The 17932-nt window shown below is 40.3% G+C and overlaps 3 protein-coding genes across 33 annotated transcripts in view; all 3 read left to right on the top strand.

Moving 5' to 3' along the window:
- The window catches only part of LOC117590345 (voltage-dependent calcium channel type A subunit alpha-1), a 55912-nt gene extending 47392 nt beyond the window's left edge, over positions 1-8520 (top strand). For 16 of the 31 annotated variants that reach the window (XM_034282854.1, XM_034282851.1, XM_034282850.1 and 13 more), the window contains 6 exons: positions 3172-3293; positions 3353-3516; positions 4197-4397; positions 6629-6780; positions 6849-7081; positions 7160-8520. In XM_034282854.1, the coding sequence (XP_034138745.1) occupies positions 3172-3293; positions 3353-3516; positions 4197-4397; positions 6629-6780; positions 6849-7081; positions 7160-7310 (1023 nt within the window). In that variant the 3' untranslated portion in view covers positions 7311-8520. Of the gene's footprint in view, positions 1-3171; positions 3294-3352; positions 3517-4196; positions 4398-6628; positions 6781-6848; positions 7082-7159 lie in introns of those variants that run through there. The other 15 variants (XM_034282869.1, XM_034282866.1, XM_034282864.1 and 12 more) reach the window with 5 other exon arrangements.
- LOC117590353 (PDZ domain-containing protein 8) lies at positions 3720-17588 on the top strand. The gene is made up of 9 exons (XM_034282888.1): positions 3720-3763; positions 6173-6174; positions 13440-13877; positions 13951-14193; positions 14257-15776; positions 15851-16003; positions 16054-16719; positions 16784-17039; positions 17098-17588. Exons 3-9 carry the CDS (start codon positions 13713-13715, stop codon positions 17302-17304), a joined length of 3210 nt encoding a protein of 1069 aa, XP_034138779.1. The 5' UTR covers positions 3720-3763; positions 6173-6174; positions 13440-13712; the 3' UTR covers positions 17305-17588.
- Positions 7607-10281, top strand: LOC117590369. Its single transcript, XM_034282916.1, has 2 exons — positions 7607-8104; positions 8138-10281. The coding sequence occupies exons 1-2, from the start codon at positions 7647-7649 to the stop codon at positions 8184-8186; spliced, it is 507 nt and encodes a 168-aa protein (XP_034138807.1). The 5' UTR covers positions 7607-7646; the 3' UTR covers positions 8187-10281.
- Positions 17589-17932: the final 344 nt, after the last annotated feature.

The raw sequence follows: 17932 nt of genomic DNA, 5'->3' as shown, positions 1-17932 counted from the left end.
ACGATGTAAGGAGACCATGTACGTATCATGGCATCGTATAATATCCTGCGGTGCATGCATTATCAGGCGGGCTCCGGTTTTCACTATCTCTAAAAATGTACTTTTAATTCACTTTTCAAAGCGGCCAGCGACCCAATCTTTTAATTGTATCTGAAAAAAGTGTTGCAGGGCAAGAACATTTTCCGTTTTTGGGCTAAATGCTGTCGCTCCCTGTCTCTGTTACTTACAACAGAGGCCATTTGTAACGTGTACGCTTAACTTAACATTACTAAATTATGCTCTTAGCAGGACATGAGAAAATAAACCATATCGTTCAGAACCATAGCGCCTGAAAAAGTAAAACGCAAAAGGATGTGAAAACCGGAACCGGGCTGCATGTATACTGGGTGTGAGTTTGAGTGTAAGTGTGTGTGTGAGTGTCGTGTGTACCCCCAAACTTACTATACAAATAAGTCTTCAATTTGCGTTTACTAAAATAGTACTGCATACTACTACAAAAAATACTAATCGTACATACATAAATGTTGCATAGCAATTATTTGAAAACCGTTAGAAACGCAATCTTCGCTTAGTACTCGTACTCAATGTTGTAATTTTTGGTCGTTGATCTCGTATTGTATAACCAAATACTTTCGTACTCATACTCGTACATGTACAATGTACTCGTAAGCGTACTCGTTCGTTCGTTCTCGTTCCTTGGGCAAAACGTGTTGAAGAAAAAAAAAACTGTGGACCGAACCGAGGGCTCCACTCAACGATAGCCCACTCCCCACCCTCCCAACCGTTCCAACCCTCATCCTGCTAGTCGTATGATATATTTATAAACCACTTCCCATGGTTACAAAATTATTATCTCTCATCGAGTCGTTGAGTGGGTTTGGTTGAAAATTAATGAATAGCTGGACTACTAGTCGACTAGCGGACTTGTAACCGTATAGATACTATTTTCCTAACGAGTGTGCGACCACCTTTTCACCGATTTACAGACTAGTTGACAAGCAATATCCTACTCACTTGAAGCAAAAATAGTGGTAATAATAGCCTTATATGTATAAGAACTTTCGGTTTTCATGTACAATACACACCTGTCTGCAACACAAGATGTCTGTAAGAATTGATTCACCAAAAATCCCCCTCATTCATTTCACAAACAAAATCGAATATCGGTCAAATAGTACTTTTTTTGAGTCTTTCCTCAAACTCAATCTCAAGCGACATAATATCATCGGTAAAAGTTGGCGGTTCTAACTCTTCTTGTCTCATCATTCCGACAACAATCATCCGACTTCCAACAGACAAAAAATCAATCAATCCAATTGCTATATAGACTATTCTACGTACACATAAAGCCAAGAGTATTTACTCGTGAATTGGTATTGAAAATACTACTTTGAGATACTATGCTGAGAATGCTATTGCCAGGAAAAAAGGATATGCCAGGCCCAAGGGAACCAAACCCCATGTTCATTTTCTTTGATAAAACAATGTATTCCTTTTATAGTTGGTATATAAAAAGTTGCTAGTACTTCTTACTAAATTAAATAGCTTAATAATAGCTAAAACTATGATTTGTATTTTTGCTAGAGGTTCAGCGAACCACAGATAATTCAGTTCGATTCAGATACAGATATAGAGTTTCTGGCCATAATATTATCCTAGATTAATACATATGGCGATGGTGGCTTTATGTGTACATAGTATTTGTTTTTTTTTTTTTTTTCGATTTGAGCTTAATATTATGTACACTTTGACACTATCGAAAGTCACACGAACTCACACGAGTGGGTACCCCCTCCGAACAATCCTCGATTGTTGTGGTAAGTAAAGCTCGAATATTGGAAAAGGATACAGGACTTGACCTATACTAACTCACACGAACACATCTTTATAGAATCGGAATATACATACATAAATCCTATGAATTCACACACTTTTAGTCTGCATGCTTTTATATAATATACCCACTATGTAGTGTAAAATATGGCTTAGATTTTTGTATTTGTTCGGTCTTGGCTTTGCTTCAAATGGCTTGCGCCGCTTTCGCACTGCTTAAACACCATAAGATACGGAATGCAAACGACAGTCACTCCACCTCCACCATCACGGCCATGTAGATAGCCTCTCTTTAGAGTGTAGATAGCGGTATCCACCAATCGATTTATGTTTAGTTTGGATTTATATTGAGTTATCAATTTATTTGTATGAGACCATATTATAAATATAGGACAAACTATTCCAAATGATGTAGATCAATCTGGGTAACAAAACAAACAATCAAATTGGCAAATTAAGTGAAACGAAACGAAACTCAACTCAACGAGAACGAGATAGTGTCCAGATCATCTGGCTAACGAAACAAAACGATTTAACAAATAACTACGATTAGCAACATTACTATGATAAACCCTAAAGAAATGAATCGAAATGTGTTCCAGTATATATATGTATGTATATGTATACTCTCCGCCCTTCCCAAAGTAGTGTATGGAATTGTTTAAATGTTACACACGCCCTATAAATAGGTTAATCCAAATCTCTACATAATAAATACTTAAACCGTAATTATAATTATCCTGCATTTGAGAACCTTTTGAATACTTCAATGTAGTACAATTAAAACCGCATTTGGATATGTATTTTTGTTGCAGTGAAAGTATTTAATATTTGCTTAATATTTGTTTTGATTATACTACTACCCACCCATATATACGTATCCCCCCTTATACTCTACCAATATAGTACTCAGCAAAGTAAGCATACATGTGTCAATGTATATTTATTTTGTAGCTTTTTTATCCAAAGCATATCTACAAATACAATATATACTTATTTATAGTATATATATATATTGAATTCCTATAAGCTCCTATAAGGAGCACAGGAGAAGAATCCGTAGTTCTTAATGTATACTCCAGATATATACACAGATATACTCCTCTGTATGCTGGCAACCCGACCAATGAATGACATCCACGAGAAATCGGTCAACAATAGGAATTTCAAAACAAAATTCGTATTAAAATTGTTCGTATTCCCCGTAGACTCCCTGATCTCAAAAGGAACTCGAAAACACAAAAAGAAGAAATTAAATAAATAGACTGATTTCAAGTGGTCATTCATGGTTTTTGCAACTGATTTATCACATTGCCTCTGTAAAATTCTTTCGAACAGATGCTGGAGCTACAAGATGCGTCTAGACGTCCATCGCAGGAGTCGCTTACCGGTGCCGATGCTGGCCATTTACATCCTGGACATTCGTACATGAACGGCCATAGGCGATCTCCTAGTTTGAGGTAAGTAATTCTATGCTTATCACTAGATTGTTTTATAATTTATTTGTATCCTTTTGCAGGCACAATGGCTCACCTCTTGCCAGATCTCCAAGTCCTCGACGACGTGGCCATCAATATATACATCATGATATCGGGTTCTCCGATACCGTATCTAATGTTGTAGAGATGGTCAAGGAGACTCGTCATCCTAGGCATGGCAACAGCCACCCGCGGTATCCAAGAGGTATTTATTGTTTTGAAATGAACTGCATCTATTATATAAAGCTAAATGATACCGTATGTGTGCTTGTTGTAAGCGCAGCGCATAAATAAATAAAAAAAAATTAAATCAAAACGAAAATATATAGTACTTGGAAAACTATACAGAAAATTCATAATTGTCTGTCCGTATTTGATGTTTTTGGCCTAACCTATTTTAATTCGAGAACTACACACTTCAGTTATTCGTGCTTACAATGGGTACACACAGAGTGACCAAGCAATGACTCGGCATTTGCCGGGGCATCTTTTTTATCTATTTTGTAGTATCTTAGTTATATGCAGATATATATGTCTACAATTCCAATAGCCTTAAACGAAAATCTTTTTGAAACCAAATACAACATATATATTCCAAATAAATAAATATTTACCTTCCGTTTTGGTTCTGTCCTCAGTTTGTTCGATTATTAATCGATATCGTTTTCATTTTCCTATTTCAAACAAAAACTAATCGGAGAAAGAGAAAACAAAAATGATACAAACATTACTATACAAATTAATGCAATTTCTTGAACAAAAAACCTAACAAAAATACAAAAAAAAACCAAAAAAATTAAACAAAAATACGTAATCTGTTGTGCCCCGACATCCTTAATTATTACGTTCTTTTTCTTTATTATTGTTGTTATATGTACAATATAGGTTCATGGTCAGCATCGACAAGTCCGGCCCGTTCGCCTTCGCCTTCTCGTTATGGTGGTCATTTGTCTCGCAGTAAACGCACTCAACTGCCTTATCCCACATATGGGACAACAAGTCTATGTCAAAGGTCACGATCGCCGAGTCCCGCTCGACTTCAGGAGATGCGTGAACGAGACAGACTTGGTTATGGGATTGATATGGGTACATCTTTAGCACTTGTTATCTAAAGTCCAAAAAAAAATCAAATCAAAAATCAAGCTACAAATCAAATCGAAATCAAATCAAAAATCAAAAATTTGTTTCTATATATGCTAGTACTACTTTCTCCTACACAAATTTCTTCAATCATATTTCTACTTTTAACAAAAACATCAAATCAGATCTCAGACATGCTTACTCGTAACTAACTAATTCGTATTCGTACATAGTTGCCAAATACATGCTTAACATGTACATGTAATTGTCATGCCAAGACGTTCAATTAATCAATCAGTCAAACAATCAGTCAATCAATCAGTCAATCAATCATAAGCTTTAAACAACAGAATAGTTTGTTTAACACATAAACCACACCACAACAGACTCTCGCTCTCAGAGCTGAGAGCTTAGAGAGTTTACCATCTCGAACAAACAACAACCAAAAACCCATCAATCAATCAATCAATCAATCAAATATGTACTCAACAATTCGTACTCGTACTCTTGTTACTACTCCTAGCGTTACGCAGCAGTTCATCGTTTTCCATTTCATTTTCTCTCTAGATGACCATATACTACCACCCAACCACCTACTACTCTTATACTTATTATACTCTACTCGTAAACTCACAACTCGTACTATGTATGGTTCTACTCGTGCCATGTACATACAGACCTACCTCATCCATCGCCATACTCATACTCAAAATGAACTCAAACCACACACAGAATATCTCTGGCAAATAACGTGTTTTTTATTTATTTATTAATTTTTTATTTAATTTTATTAACGCGTTGTAAGATATTTGAAATGTGTTAGATTACCAACAAGTCTGGTTAGATACGACTGCAATTGTTCTACTTATTCCTTCCGTATTCCACGGAGACAGACGCTCGACTAACTTAGGGAAGGACATTGTGGGGGATTGGGATTTAACGTAAAGCCTTGTCTTATACAACACCAGTATCTTTGGTCCGCAAGAAACGTTTCCATTGCCGGAGAAATGACCTTCGTTAGTAGTAGTTACAAGCGTATCCCAGGGCCGTATCCTCCTACTGACCAAGAATCTCTATTTTAGCTTGCTTCTTGTTTCTTTGCCCTACTACTACTCGTACTACACACCCGTAAAAGTGTCAGGGCTTCATTCTCGAGCATTTCTCTACTATAAACAAATATAATGTATATTCATAAAATATTTGGGTGGTCAAAAGACTGTCATTAGCCTTTATACTAAGTACAACTAGAGAAATACTTAATTTGGGATGCAGTTTTCTTTCTGTGTTTTTTTTTTTTTGGGTGTTTTCAGTATCTAGACTTGTGTGTGTATATCTATCTCTATCTTGACTATCTGTGAATGTTTGTCCTTAGCATTTTGCACTCGTACTATTCCGTTGATATCTTGAATCTCTGATTTTCATCTGTTTTCGTCGCTCTCTCTCTCTCTCTCTCTCTTACTCTTACTCGTTCGTACCCACCACAGTCATGCATGTTTACTAGCTATCGATCGACCACCACAGCCCTGAATCATCCAAAAAAAAACTGATGTACCATATATATTATACATATATTCTAATCTCTAGCACACTTGTTACTGTTATTGTTCGCCTATATCGCATATATTCAAGGTCGTCTGTCTGGCGCTGAAAACGATTTCAAGATAGTTCCAGCAAAAAAATCACTTCCTCGACAAACATTTTGCATAACATATGATATAGTGAATACATTCATTTAATTCCTTTTCAAAACTGCTTAGCGTTCTTACATTTAAATATGTTAGGCGTAAAACAAGTTTGTTGAAACATGAAGGGGCTTTAAAGACCTGGGAGCATGTTCGGTTTTTGGAAAATTCTCAAAACTAAATGGAATTTAAGTTATAAATGAATACGTTTGTCCGTCTGTGAACTTTTTTCGTTTTGTGTACACGTTACTGCCACAAAGATCATACAAAATCCGAATATGCTCCAATCGAATCAGTTCGAAATTTGTTTGTTTTCTATTGTATATACTCGTGTTTTATTTCCTTGTTTTATGAGTCTGCCCCATGTTGATAGCGCAATAAAGAACAATGTAGGCACTCACCGTTCAATGTCATTTCTATACTATATATACATAATATTACTAGTAACTTATTTGCATCGATTTATGCTACACATACATTGCGTTTGGTTAATCGAAGCGACAGTTGAACGGAAAAGTAATCTAATCGTTTGTCTGAATTGTGTTACCCTGACAGGTGGCACGCATGTGCAGCATAGCTACCCAACGCTAGCCTCCCGTCGTGCTGGAATTGGACGACGCCTACCACCGACTCCAAGCAAACCGTCAACACTGCAGCTCAAGCCAACCAACATTAACTTCCCCAAGCTGAATGCGAGTCCAACTCACGTAAGTGCAATCTCTGAAATAATTCCATACCAAATGGAGCCCAGCTAATGATTTGCTTCCTTCTTCAGACGCACCACTCAACGCCCCACAGTGTTCACTCTCTGCCGCATCATCGTGACCTGCTGCGGGACCCTCGAGATATGTATTATAGTAGTAGAGACCGCGAGCGTGATCGCGAACGCCTTAGGGATCGGAATCGGGATCGCCTGCACGAGTATGACCTGCGCTTCGAGTACAGAGATCGGGAGCGTGAGTTGTATGAGCGGGAGCGTGATCGCGAAAGGGAGGTGGAAAGAGAAAGGTAAATTGAGTGCTCATAACTGGCATGTTGTGACCTAAACCAAAATTCTAAAACTAAATATTATATATTTTGTTGTAGACTGGAATATATAGCACCGCTGTCGTTTGAGCAGGCGTTGGCTATGGGCCGAACAGGTCGTGTACTGCCATCTCCAGTTCTAAATGGTTTTAAGCCAAAGAGCGGACTTAATACACGACATTCCGATTCCGACGAGGAGGACTGGTGCTAGCAAAGGCTTTGATTGCGATCGCGTAATCGAAAGGATCAGATCTGGGTATAACATCAGGCCATATGCTCATCGTATTCAGCACCAAATTTAGATCACAATTTTGATACGATACGACGCATAAATCAACAACACCAAAACCAACACTTACACCAACACTTGAACCAACAACTACTCCGACAAACACCAATCAATCATCGGTATGTAGATGTACCAAGATCCACTTTAACACTAACCCACACCACACTAACACCAGATGTCAAGAAATTGGCTGAAGACGTAGAAAGCTTACACAAAGAATCAACAAACCCAAATCGACAACCGCAATCGCAACGAGCAATGGATGAACAGAAAATGCAACAACTATTAGTATCACAACAACAACCACAACAACAACAACATCAGCAACATGAATGGCTACCATGCTGCCACAAGCCGTACGAATCCTCACTGATGGCAATCTCATTGCCGGAAACAAGAACAACCTCGCCCCACTTTGAGTATGAAGAATTCATAGGAAATATACCAAGGACTAGGCCTAGAACAACAACAGCAATCGACAACACTGCAACAACAACGCCAAGAACAACAAGGCAACATGAAAATGAAGCAATGATATTAAGTGTACCAATTATAATAACAACACCAGTAGCTATTAAAAAGATCTATTCGGATAATGACATTAATTATAATGCTATATTCGATGTACATGATGATTGGATAGAAACAGCAGGAGCAGCATCTGCTGTCCATCATTATCACACGCCAGAAGAACAGCCACAGCAATCACAGCAGCAGCAGCAGCAGCCGCAGCAGTCGCATTCGCATTCGCAGCAACATCACCCGCACCATCCGCTGTATTCGTATCACACGCTATAAGGAAAAGGGGTTGTTGATGATGATGATGATGATGATGATGAACAGGAGCCAGAACCAGAAACCGCTGAAAGTGTAACTTTAATTGTAACTGAAACTGAAATGAGATGTAAAAAGTACGAGAGATCAAGGAATATGAAAATAGGAGATCGCTAAGAGGAGTAAGAGGAGGTTAGGGAAGATGAATAAGAGTATATAAATAGGTATAGGAATAGCAAAAAACTCAATGTCAGATATGAATGATAATGATATGATGATATGATATGATAGAGTGTATTTTATTGTACTAAATTGCCTAAGAGAAAAACAACCAGCAAAAGGGAACTATATTTCAAAAGCAGCAGAACATACTTAGATTGTAGGTCTACAACATACATACATAGGTAGTAAATATTGTAGGATACTCGTCGCATACATTATACATTGTAGGTTTATCTAGGACTTAGCTCGATGAATCTGTAATCTGCAAGCGTTTTTGTCTTGTTTGTATTTAAAGTTAGTAATTCAATTATGTACATTTATGCAGAATGCAAAAATTATATATTTATTCTCCCTGTACATACAAGTAAAATGTAGATATCCAATTTTTTTGTATGTAATGTATTTACCTACGACTACGATTATACAACACACACACACATACTTACAAACTTTTGACCGAGACGGACACAGGAAACGTAAACGAAAGCCCAGAAAAGAAAACCAAATACTTCAACTTTAATAGCAAACAACTACAAATGAATGCGCATTTTGAATACCTAAGGATTTTCTCATTCATTCGTGTATATTCTCTCTCTATCCCTCTTTTGATTAATCGAACATAAACCTTAAAACTAAAAAGCTAAAATAATAACGAGTACTAATAGTAATGCAAGATCAAAACCCAATACAATACCAATATACAATATAGACAGCCTCTCAATCATACGACCAGCTGCATGCATACGTATCTATGTAAATTATAGTCTGTGTCTGTACAGACTTTGAGGACGGTAGCGGAACTATTAAAACACCTGAAACAACAATCAACATCATTTTCATTTTCATTTGCATTCAGAAAACTTACTTTAAATTAAGGAAGCTTTAAACTGTTTCCGATTCGTTCTAAGAACAAAGTCTGTACATGATGATGCGAGGTGTAAGCTATAGTGTAAATGATGAATCATACCTGATAGATATTCTCATTTAAATATACATACGATATCGCCTATCTAATCTTGCCTTTTATGAGCAAAAAGCCTTAATACATTGCCATTTTATTATTCGAAAAATATGAATCTGCTTTCAATTTGTTTCGGATTATATCAGGAGCGACATTAACGTTCATATGTAGATACCAGTATCCGTATACCTCTCCAGCTCTCATGCAAAAATGAAATGTGAATCTCATGCACACACACAAACACTTCATCACTCCCTTCTTACTCACTCGGAATCGAAATCGAAATCGAAATCGGAATCACATGAACGCAGACACAGCAGATCGTTTATCAAGGCATAAGACATCAAATGATTGACTAATAAGATCCTAAATCAAAAAAAAAACCAGTTAGTGTTTAGATAGACGACGAATCATGGGGTTATATTAGGAACATGACGACGGGATATCGAAGAGCGCACAAATATTGTAATTAATAAAAACAAAAGTGAATCCATAACTTAAGTAAATAATTATAACCGCTGAGCAGTTATGCGAATTTACACAGCAAAATGTACTTACGATAACGAATACGAATACGATTATGATGTATGATTATGATTATGATTATGATTATGATTACGATTAATGGAGAGTAGTAGGGTTTTAGGAGAGCGGCATACAGAGCAGCGCAGAGGGTGACATTAAAGACGAGACAACCAAGCAAGAAGCAAACACCAAACCGAAACCAACTTAGCCATGTTCACTACAGCAATGTACTATAAAATAATTATACATATTTACGAGTAATAAAACTTAGCAATACGGAAAATACCGACAAAACCAAACAAAAAACTGGAAAACCGAATACAGCAAAACTGACAAATAGAAGTGCATACATTTTTAATAATTATATTATCTTACGGATACATACAACAACAACAACAACAACAACAAAACGTACATACCAAGCGCGATTTATATATACACACACTCACAAGCATACATACATGAATAATTATACAATTTACAATACAATAGTCTATAAACTAGTGTCAAATGAAAAAACAAAAAACAAAAAACAAAACCAAAAACCAAAAGAAACCATAGCTAAAACAATGGGGAAAAATGAAACAAAAACAAAAACAAAAATAATATCTGATAGAAACTTCGTTCGCTCGCCAATTTTGCTTGCCTTGCATATAACACAGTACAGTACAGTACAGTACACGAATATATGTATGTACTTGTATTTTTCCAAGGTGCCACCCTTAGACTACTTCCACAGGAACAACAACAACAACAATAATAGAATTCCTTTTAATTATTCTGTTGTTCATTCATTCAGTTAATATGTGTATTTAACACGAATATATTTCTTTTCGAATCCTTTATCGTAAGCTAAGATCGTAAACACATACGCACTGCTTGCTTAGGCCATCCATTCGAAAATCCTCATGGGTATGTAGTGAAGGGCAGCGTAGAGTTCACGGAGTGTCAGCTATTGGCTTCCTTTCGCTTTCAATGCCAACCAAAAAATACAACAAAGAGAAAAATAAAAAGAAAAATACTGATAGACTACAAAATGGAACATCAAAAAGTGGAAATGAGTACAAAATGTGAGAGTTAGATTAATAATAAGAGATTATGTTGATATCGTACATGTGTACATACACATACATGTATCCAATCCATTATGCCTCTAGAGGAACCATTTAGTTTTAGCAAATGATTGGCATCTAGTTCAATTTGGCCTAAGCCCCTAAGCCCTAAGCAAAAACTTCGCTTCTCCCATTTGGGCCCATAGCTGGCCGACTGCGAACTCTACCCAAGTGCTCTCAACCTCACACAGCCACACTCGCCACAGATGCTTAGCCACAAAAGTAATTACCACATATAACCACAAATATGTTTATTGATTAGGAGCCATGTGCAGGCAGGGATTAGATCATTATTAGATCATGAACAGGAGAGATCGGATGATAGACGATATTTCGGGGAAGAACAATTAGGGGGCCAGCAGGCAAAACCACGTCCCTCCATCTACCAAACTAGATGCCAAACAAAAACTGAAGAAGTATCCTATAAATATAATTAAATATATTTATATATACTACTAACATGCGCTGCCCAGCGTTGCGAGTTCGAATTGTTCTTCCAGGTTCTTGAATTGATGGATTTTCTTCATACATAGAACTACTGTACAGATATTGCCGAAAACTCCACTGCGATCCCGATATCCGATGCCCCGTTCCATTCGACTTTCAACCCGTTTGAGAGATATAGCTGAAGGAGATGTGGTGGAATACTGGAAGTACTATACTTGTGTGTATGTATGAGTAGCCCATGGCCCAATGAGCACCGGGTACGGCATGCGGTGGCTGCTGTCGTGCCAGGTCCTATGTCCCAGGTCCAACCCCAAAACGGTCCACCACATCGCACTGTGCTCACTGTGCTCATGCCCAGTGCCGGTATGCTTCTTATTTTCTTTACCTTAACCGCAACCTTAACTTTGACGTTGACGTTGACGTTGACGTTTAACCTTAACTTGAACTTGAAACTTGAGCCCTAACTTAACGATTCGCGATATTCGGTATATTTTTGTTAATTGTTTACTGTCTGTCTGGTTTGAAAAGGTCACATGAGAAATCTTAAAAGTAAAAGTAGCTCGGAGTTTTATACAAAGCAAAACGAGAAGGAAAACAAGAAATCGCATATGATATGATGATGATATAGTGGTAGTTGGGGGATAGTATGTGGTCTCTCTGGGGAGTAGACGGACGGGAAGAGCGACGTAATACCAGTTTATATATATATATATACTATATATATATATATTAATTTAAATTAGAACAATTTAATGGTAAAGGCTACAATGTAATGATAATTGCGCATATACATTATACATATATATTGTATATACATATATACACAAACACATATGTATACATATACATATATGTATGTATATACTTATACATATATTGAATAACTGAATACACTAAGTAAATGAAGACGCAGTTTAACTAATGGATAAGACGACGCTAGAGATAATTGAACTATATTTAATAATACGTTTAATTATGTATAATTATAAAAAAAGATGACTTGTAATTATACACAAGATATACATACATAAAACATATAATAATAACATAAATACCTGCCTTCAACAAATTTGTTAATAAAAAACTATTAATACTTTCTTATTTTACATAAAGTAAAGGAATTACATAATAATACAAAAAAAAAAAAAAACAAAAAACAAAACCAAAAAAAAAACTAAAACAAAAAACAATAAAACCAAATGAATGCCAGAAAAAATGACAAACCCAAGTGACTTGAAGTTTTTTTCTAGTTAGCTATTTAAAATTGAATTAAAAATTAAGACGTTTATTATTTATATTATTATTATAGATAAATATTATTTATTATAATGAGGTTTTTAGAGGCTTACTCTATTAGCCATGTCAATTTATTATTTATTCTATTTATATTATTATGTTACTCCTTCGAAATTTACGGAGGTTTCATCTGTGGATGGATAACTACGTGGGTCTGCCATCCTGCTCACATTCATGTCTTTCGCGGTGCATTTCCTGCAACAGTTAAATTAGTTTGAGTTCCATTCCCGTATAATGAACAACATTCTACGATGAATCATAATCAATGTTTTGGTGTAGATACATGTACATAGGTCCTTCAAGTGGTTCAACCCCTTGTCTGGGCCTGCAGTTTTTCTCAAGTGTTTGTCGTCGTGCAACCCCCTGTGGCTACTGTGGCTACTGTGACTACACTCCCACCATTTTATGGGGTTGCATGATTCCTGTGAGCCACAGCTGGATGCATGGAGTGTGAAGAGGCAGCCCAACAGCTGGGCACAGCTCTGCATATACACTGGGCAAAATCCAACCAACCCCCTAGGAAGCCAAGTCAGCTGGTCCAGGGGGCATGCGCAGGGAAGGCCAAAAGCAAACTAAGGCGCAGTCACAACTACGAATGGGTACATATTGATTTTGGGCCACAGCGCATACAGTAGTTACAACAAATTGGAAGCAGTTAGCAGCGGTGCCGCACCGAGAGAATCCACCTTAGACAGAGGAAAGCCACCTCCACAGAGCACTAGAGCACATAGAATCCAATGGATGGAGTTATTAGCTAGCACTGCAAGACAGACAAACAGACAGACATATTGCTAGCTGGCAATGCAAACAATACAAACAATGTGCAATGGGCGAGACATCTAGAAATTAATTGAGAAGACTGAAATTCGGATTTGTGTGGCATGCAAGAAGTTTCGGGCCCGTGAGCAGAGGCCCTTCGCATATCCTACTAGAGTCAACTAGAAATTCCCAACCCTGTAAGACCCCCCCGGCACCACCAACCACAACATGGAGATACCCATTTCGAATATACTGCTGCTGTGCCTGATCTTTTTGCTGATTGGCGGTGTCATCATGATACTGTTACAGTATCTGATATTTATAAAGTTCTCCAATCTGCCTGACGAGAGCGAGGAGCAAAAGCGAATGAATGCCAAGTATACCCTTCCTGTGGTAAGTCCTTCACACAAGTATGTCCCTGCTTGCCATCCATCTATCCCATTAATTTTTAATAAACTATTGACAGAACATCAAACAGACAGCAAGGAATCTCAAGGCCCCGCCCAATCCCATCAACAGCTGCGAGAACCATCAGGAGAGTCTCCAGGGTGCCTCAGCTTTGATTTCCCTCAACTTTGTGATGCAGTTTTTATTCCATGAGTTCAAAAACTCGAATCGAGTGCGTAAGTGGTTCTATCGGAAGCTCTCCATAGAACTGGACGAGTTGATAACGAAGACAACCACCGGCAAGCTACTGGACAAGCTAACGGTAAGTGCTTCACCTCAGAGAACTTCTTGCACAAGGTACTACTGTTGCCGGGACCAATTTCAGATCAAAGAACTGGAGCTGGGAGATCAGTTTCCGGACATCAAATCTCTCTCCGTGCACAATGTGGAGCTGGATGAGCGTGAGCAGCGCATCGAGAATCTGGATCTGCTGCTGGACATCAACTATGTGGGCAACTTCTCAACGTCCATCGATGCGGACATGGTGCTGGGCAAGAAGGGTTCCATCACGCTGAAGGTCAAGCAACTGTCGGGCATGGCGCGTCTGCAGTTCACGCGAAAGCCGTATACCCACTGGTCCCTGAGCTTCCTGGGCGATCCGGAGCTGATTCTTGATATCGAATCAAAGTACCAGGGTCGTCAGATGCAATCGAACATCACCAATCTCATCTCCAATCAGATACGCAAGGCGGTGAGGCGGAAACACACCCTGCCCAACTACAAGCTGCGCTACAAGCCCTTCTTCCACTGGACGGCCGAGGAGGAGGTCGTCGACTGTGACATTCAGCCGAATGGTCTACTCAGTGTGAAGGTGGCCGAGCTGTCCCGCCTGATGCCCTGGACATCGCCGGGCAATGGCGATACCTACTGCACCATTACCCTGGCGCCGGTGCCCTTCATCGAAGCGCATCAGAAGGACCACCGGCATGTGCTCATCTCCCTGGACGTGTTCATCCACAAGGCGAAGAACCAGCAGATTGGCATCGTCTTCAAGCAGAGCACCAGCCAGCTGGTGCGGATTGAGTCCGTGCTGCCGAATACACCGGCATGCAAGTCCAATCTCATTGCCGGCGATGCACTGGTGGCCATTGAGGGCAAGCAGGTGACGACCATCCAGCAGATAGCCAAGGTCGTGAAGACCCTTCAGGCGACCGTCTTTTGTCTGCGCATCGAGCGTGTCATTCCCGGCATCATACGCAACGATGCCATCCTGGAGGATCTGGAGAAGTACGATGAACTTTGCGACATGCCCTCCGCTTCCGTCTCCAAGGCAGACCCCGAGGCAACGGAGTCCACCACCACGGAGACGGTAACCAAGCATCTGGCGGTAAAGCCCAGCCTTAGCCTTAGCCGCCAAACGGCAGAGTCTGGTCTCACGGGCCAGACGCCCACCAACTCCCCCAAGAAGTCGAATCTGATTGCCAAGGCCATAAAGAAGACCATGAGCCGTGAGAGCAGTGACAAGGATAAGGATAAAGATAAAGAAAAGGAGAAGGAGAAGGAGAAGGAAAAAGACAAGGACAAGGATAAGGATAAGGACAAAAATAAACCAGATGACACTTCCATGGAGCGAGGCACCGATGAGCCGGTCAACTACTTCTATCAGCACGCGACGATCGATTGCCCCTTCAGTCCCCTTATACACATGGACGATGTGTGCAGCTTCCAGCTGGATGCGAACAGTCGCTTCCTCAATGTCTGTGTGTTTGGCAAGTGTGCCGGAGAGAGTGTCCTGCTGGGCTACAACAATGTCCAGATTGGCCAGATACTCGTCGAGTGCTCGGAGACGAGTCTGAATCAGTGCCTGCGGCAGATAGCACTCAATCCGGCCTCCCTGCAGGCAGGGTAAGCATTGCAGTCACCCTAACCATTGCTTCTACAGGAAGGAGTAATTGAAATCTGCCCTTTTGTATCCACAGAAAGATGCACGACCTCGCTAATCAGTCTGGCTTCAATCCCAATCTCTGCTTTGGCGACATTCTTTTCGGCTTCTCCTGGATGGGCAATCCGAATGTTAGCCTAGGCGATCCACCCACCACCAAGAGCGGCTCCAAGTCGCATTCCCCAGCCAGGTAAGCACTGAGCATTGCTTGCAATTTTGAATAACAACTCCTCTCTGCAGAACCCAATTCGAACGTGGTGGACAGGACGAGCCCTCATCCGAAACAGTCTCCTCGAAGTCATCAAGCACATTCGCGGACAGTGCCATTTCCAGTGGTGGCTCCTCCAGTGCGTCTCCCCCGCGTGCCCACAGCTTTGTGCGCACGCACTTCCATCGGGCCACACAGTGCGATTTCTGTGGCAAGAAGATCTGGCTGAAGGACGCCATGCAGTGCCAGGAGTGTTCCATGTGCTGTCACAAGAAGTGCATTGCCAAGTGCCAGAATGCCACTGTCTGTGGGCCCGTAGACTGTTCGGGCTCGGTGCCGCCGCAGCCACCAACTGCCGCAGCCTCCACTCCCTCGGGTGTGACCAGACCGGAGTTCACCATCACGCAGGCGGAGAACCTTGAGCTGTTTGAGCCTAAATTGGGCTCTGCGCCACTGGAGGAGGCAGCCGCGATGGCAGGCGAACAGGGACAGGCACAGGCACAGCCACAGGCACAGGTGCAAGTGCAGGCTGCTGGCCTGGATGTGCACAGGTCCAGTCTGACGGGCATGCTGGCGCAGGGGATCAAGCGTCAGGCAAGCAACCTGGACATACCTGGCATTGTCTCGTCGCTGACTGGCAGCGGGCAGCAAATGAACTCGAAGAGCCTACCGCCGAGCCCTCAGCACACGCCCTCGCGGTGAGTCCACCCTGAAGGGTCCATCACAGTCTCTTTTCTGAACATCTCTTTTTGCTGGCCCCAGCAAATCATCAATTGTGGAGGAGGTGCCGGTGCCGGCAACAATGGGGCACCAGAATCCCTTCGAGCGTGTCACCCAGCACCTTGAGGCACTGCCTGCGGAGTGCACAGTCCTCAGTTTCGAGCAGGTTATCGTCATCACCGAGCCAATCATACGTCACACCCGCAACGAGGATCTGATGAACCTGGCCAAGAGCTCCAGCAAGCATTTGTACTCCAGTGCGCCGCCAGACGAGCGAGTGGCCAAAATCAATGAGCTGGTAATTCCCGAAACATTACACACCATACGCTCTGATATCGAAATTGTACTTTTTGCAGCTAACAAAGCTAAAGATAGCCTTGGATGCGGAGACAGAGGGCTATACTATGATGAACGATGCCGAAAAAGCCACAGAATCATCGGCCTGGAAATCATCAACGATCAGTGTGGAGAACAGATCCGACGAGCGGGTGCAGGCCCTCAGTATTATCATGCTCTATTTGTGCACGGGCCTACAGCATGCCCAGGGCGTCGTTCTGCAGTAGAATATAATTCATAGTCCCTACCCTACCCACATACAATACCCAGCTATACACATACTTACCCGTATGTACTCGTAGTCGATTCGTATACTTAATTTTAAAGATCGTAGACTGGAAATGTGTTAGTGAAGAAACCTATGGGGCATTTTTAATCCGTGTTGTGGCATACTCTTACCTAAAAAGTATTTCATTTTTAGCCCGATTATTCCAATCAAATGTTCCGTTGACCTTTATGCTTTACTTGTTTATTGGTTCGGTATTAAGATTTATCAGATTTGTATATAATATTTAAACGTTGGATGCATCAAAATTCAATATCAAATGAATATCTCTAGTGTTTCAGTTTTGTTTTATGATGAATAAAAGTTTTAAACCTAAAATGCAAGTTATTCTATTCTGCTTATCCAAAGGCTAATTCCCAAGAGAATGCTGATATTAATTTAATTTAAATATTACTTGTTCCCATTTAGGTTTATTTTCATATTTGGTTTTACTTATAAACACCCATATTATTGTGGATAACTTTGAAGCTTGTAAATTATCTTTATGTGGTGTTGGTCCGAGCTGCGGCGGCAGCGATCGGGTTTCCGTGGCCCGCTCTTGTAGCGGTGGACGGTGGTTGCCGTGAGCC

This window comes from Drosophila guanche, unplaced genomic scaffold (genome assembly GCF_900245975.1).
Source record: "Drosophila guanche unplaced genomic scaffold, DGUA_6, whole genome shotgun sequence".
Classification (NCBI taxonomy): Eukaryota; Metazoa; Arthropoda; class Insecta; order Diptera; family Drosophilidae; genus Drosophila; species Drosophila guanche.
Note: the sequence above shows the minus strand (reverse complement) of the source record. Positions and strands in the feature narration are given on the sequence as shown.

What these genes read in the sequence shown, in the direction of transcription:
- LOC117590353 (XM_034282888.1), top strand. Translation starts at nt 13,713, where the DNA reads ATGGAGATACCCATTTCGAATATACTGCTGCTGTGCCTGATCTTTTTG. An exon ending in CCGGCCTCCCTGCAGGCAGG is followed by an intron (nt 15,777 to 15,850) that starts GTAAGCATTGCA and finishes TTGTATCCACAG; the next exon opens with AAAGATGCACGACCTCGCTA. An exon ending in TGGCCAAAATCAATGAGCTG is followed by an intron (nt 17,040 to 17,097) that starts GTAATTCCCGAA and finishes TACTTTTTGCAG; the next exon opens with CTAACAAAGCTAAAGATAGC.
- LOC117590369 (XM_034282916.1), top strand. Translation starts at nt 7,647, where the DNA reads ATGGATGAACAGAAAATGCAACAACTATTAGTATCACAACAACAACCA. An exon ending in CCACAGCAATCACAGCAGCA is followed by an intron (nt 8,105 to 8,137) that starts GCAGCAGCAGCC and finishes GCATTCGCATTC; the next exon opens with GCAGCAACATCACCCGCACC.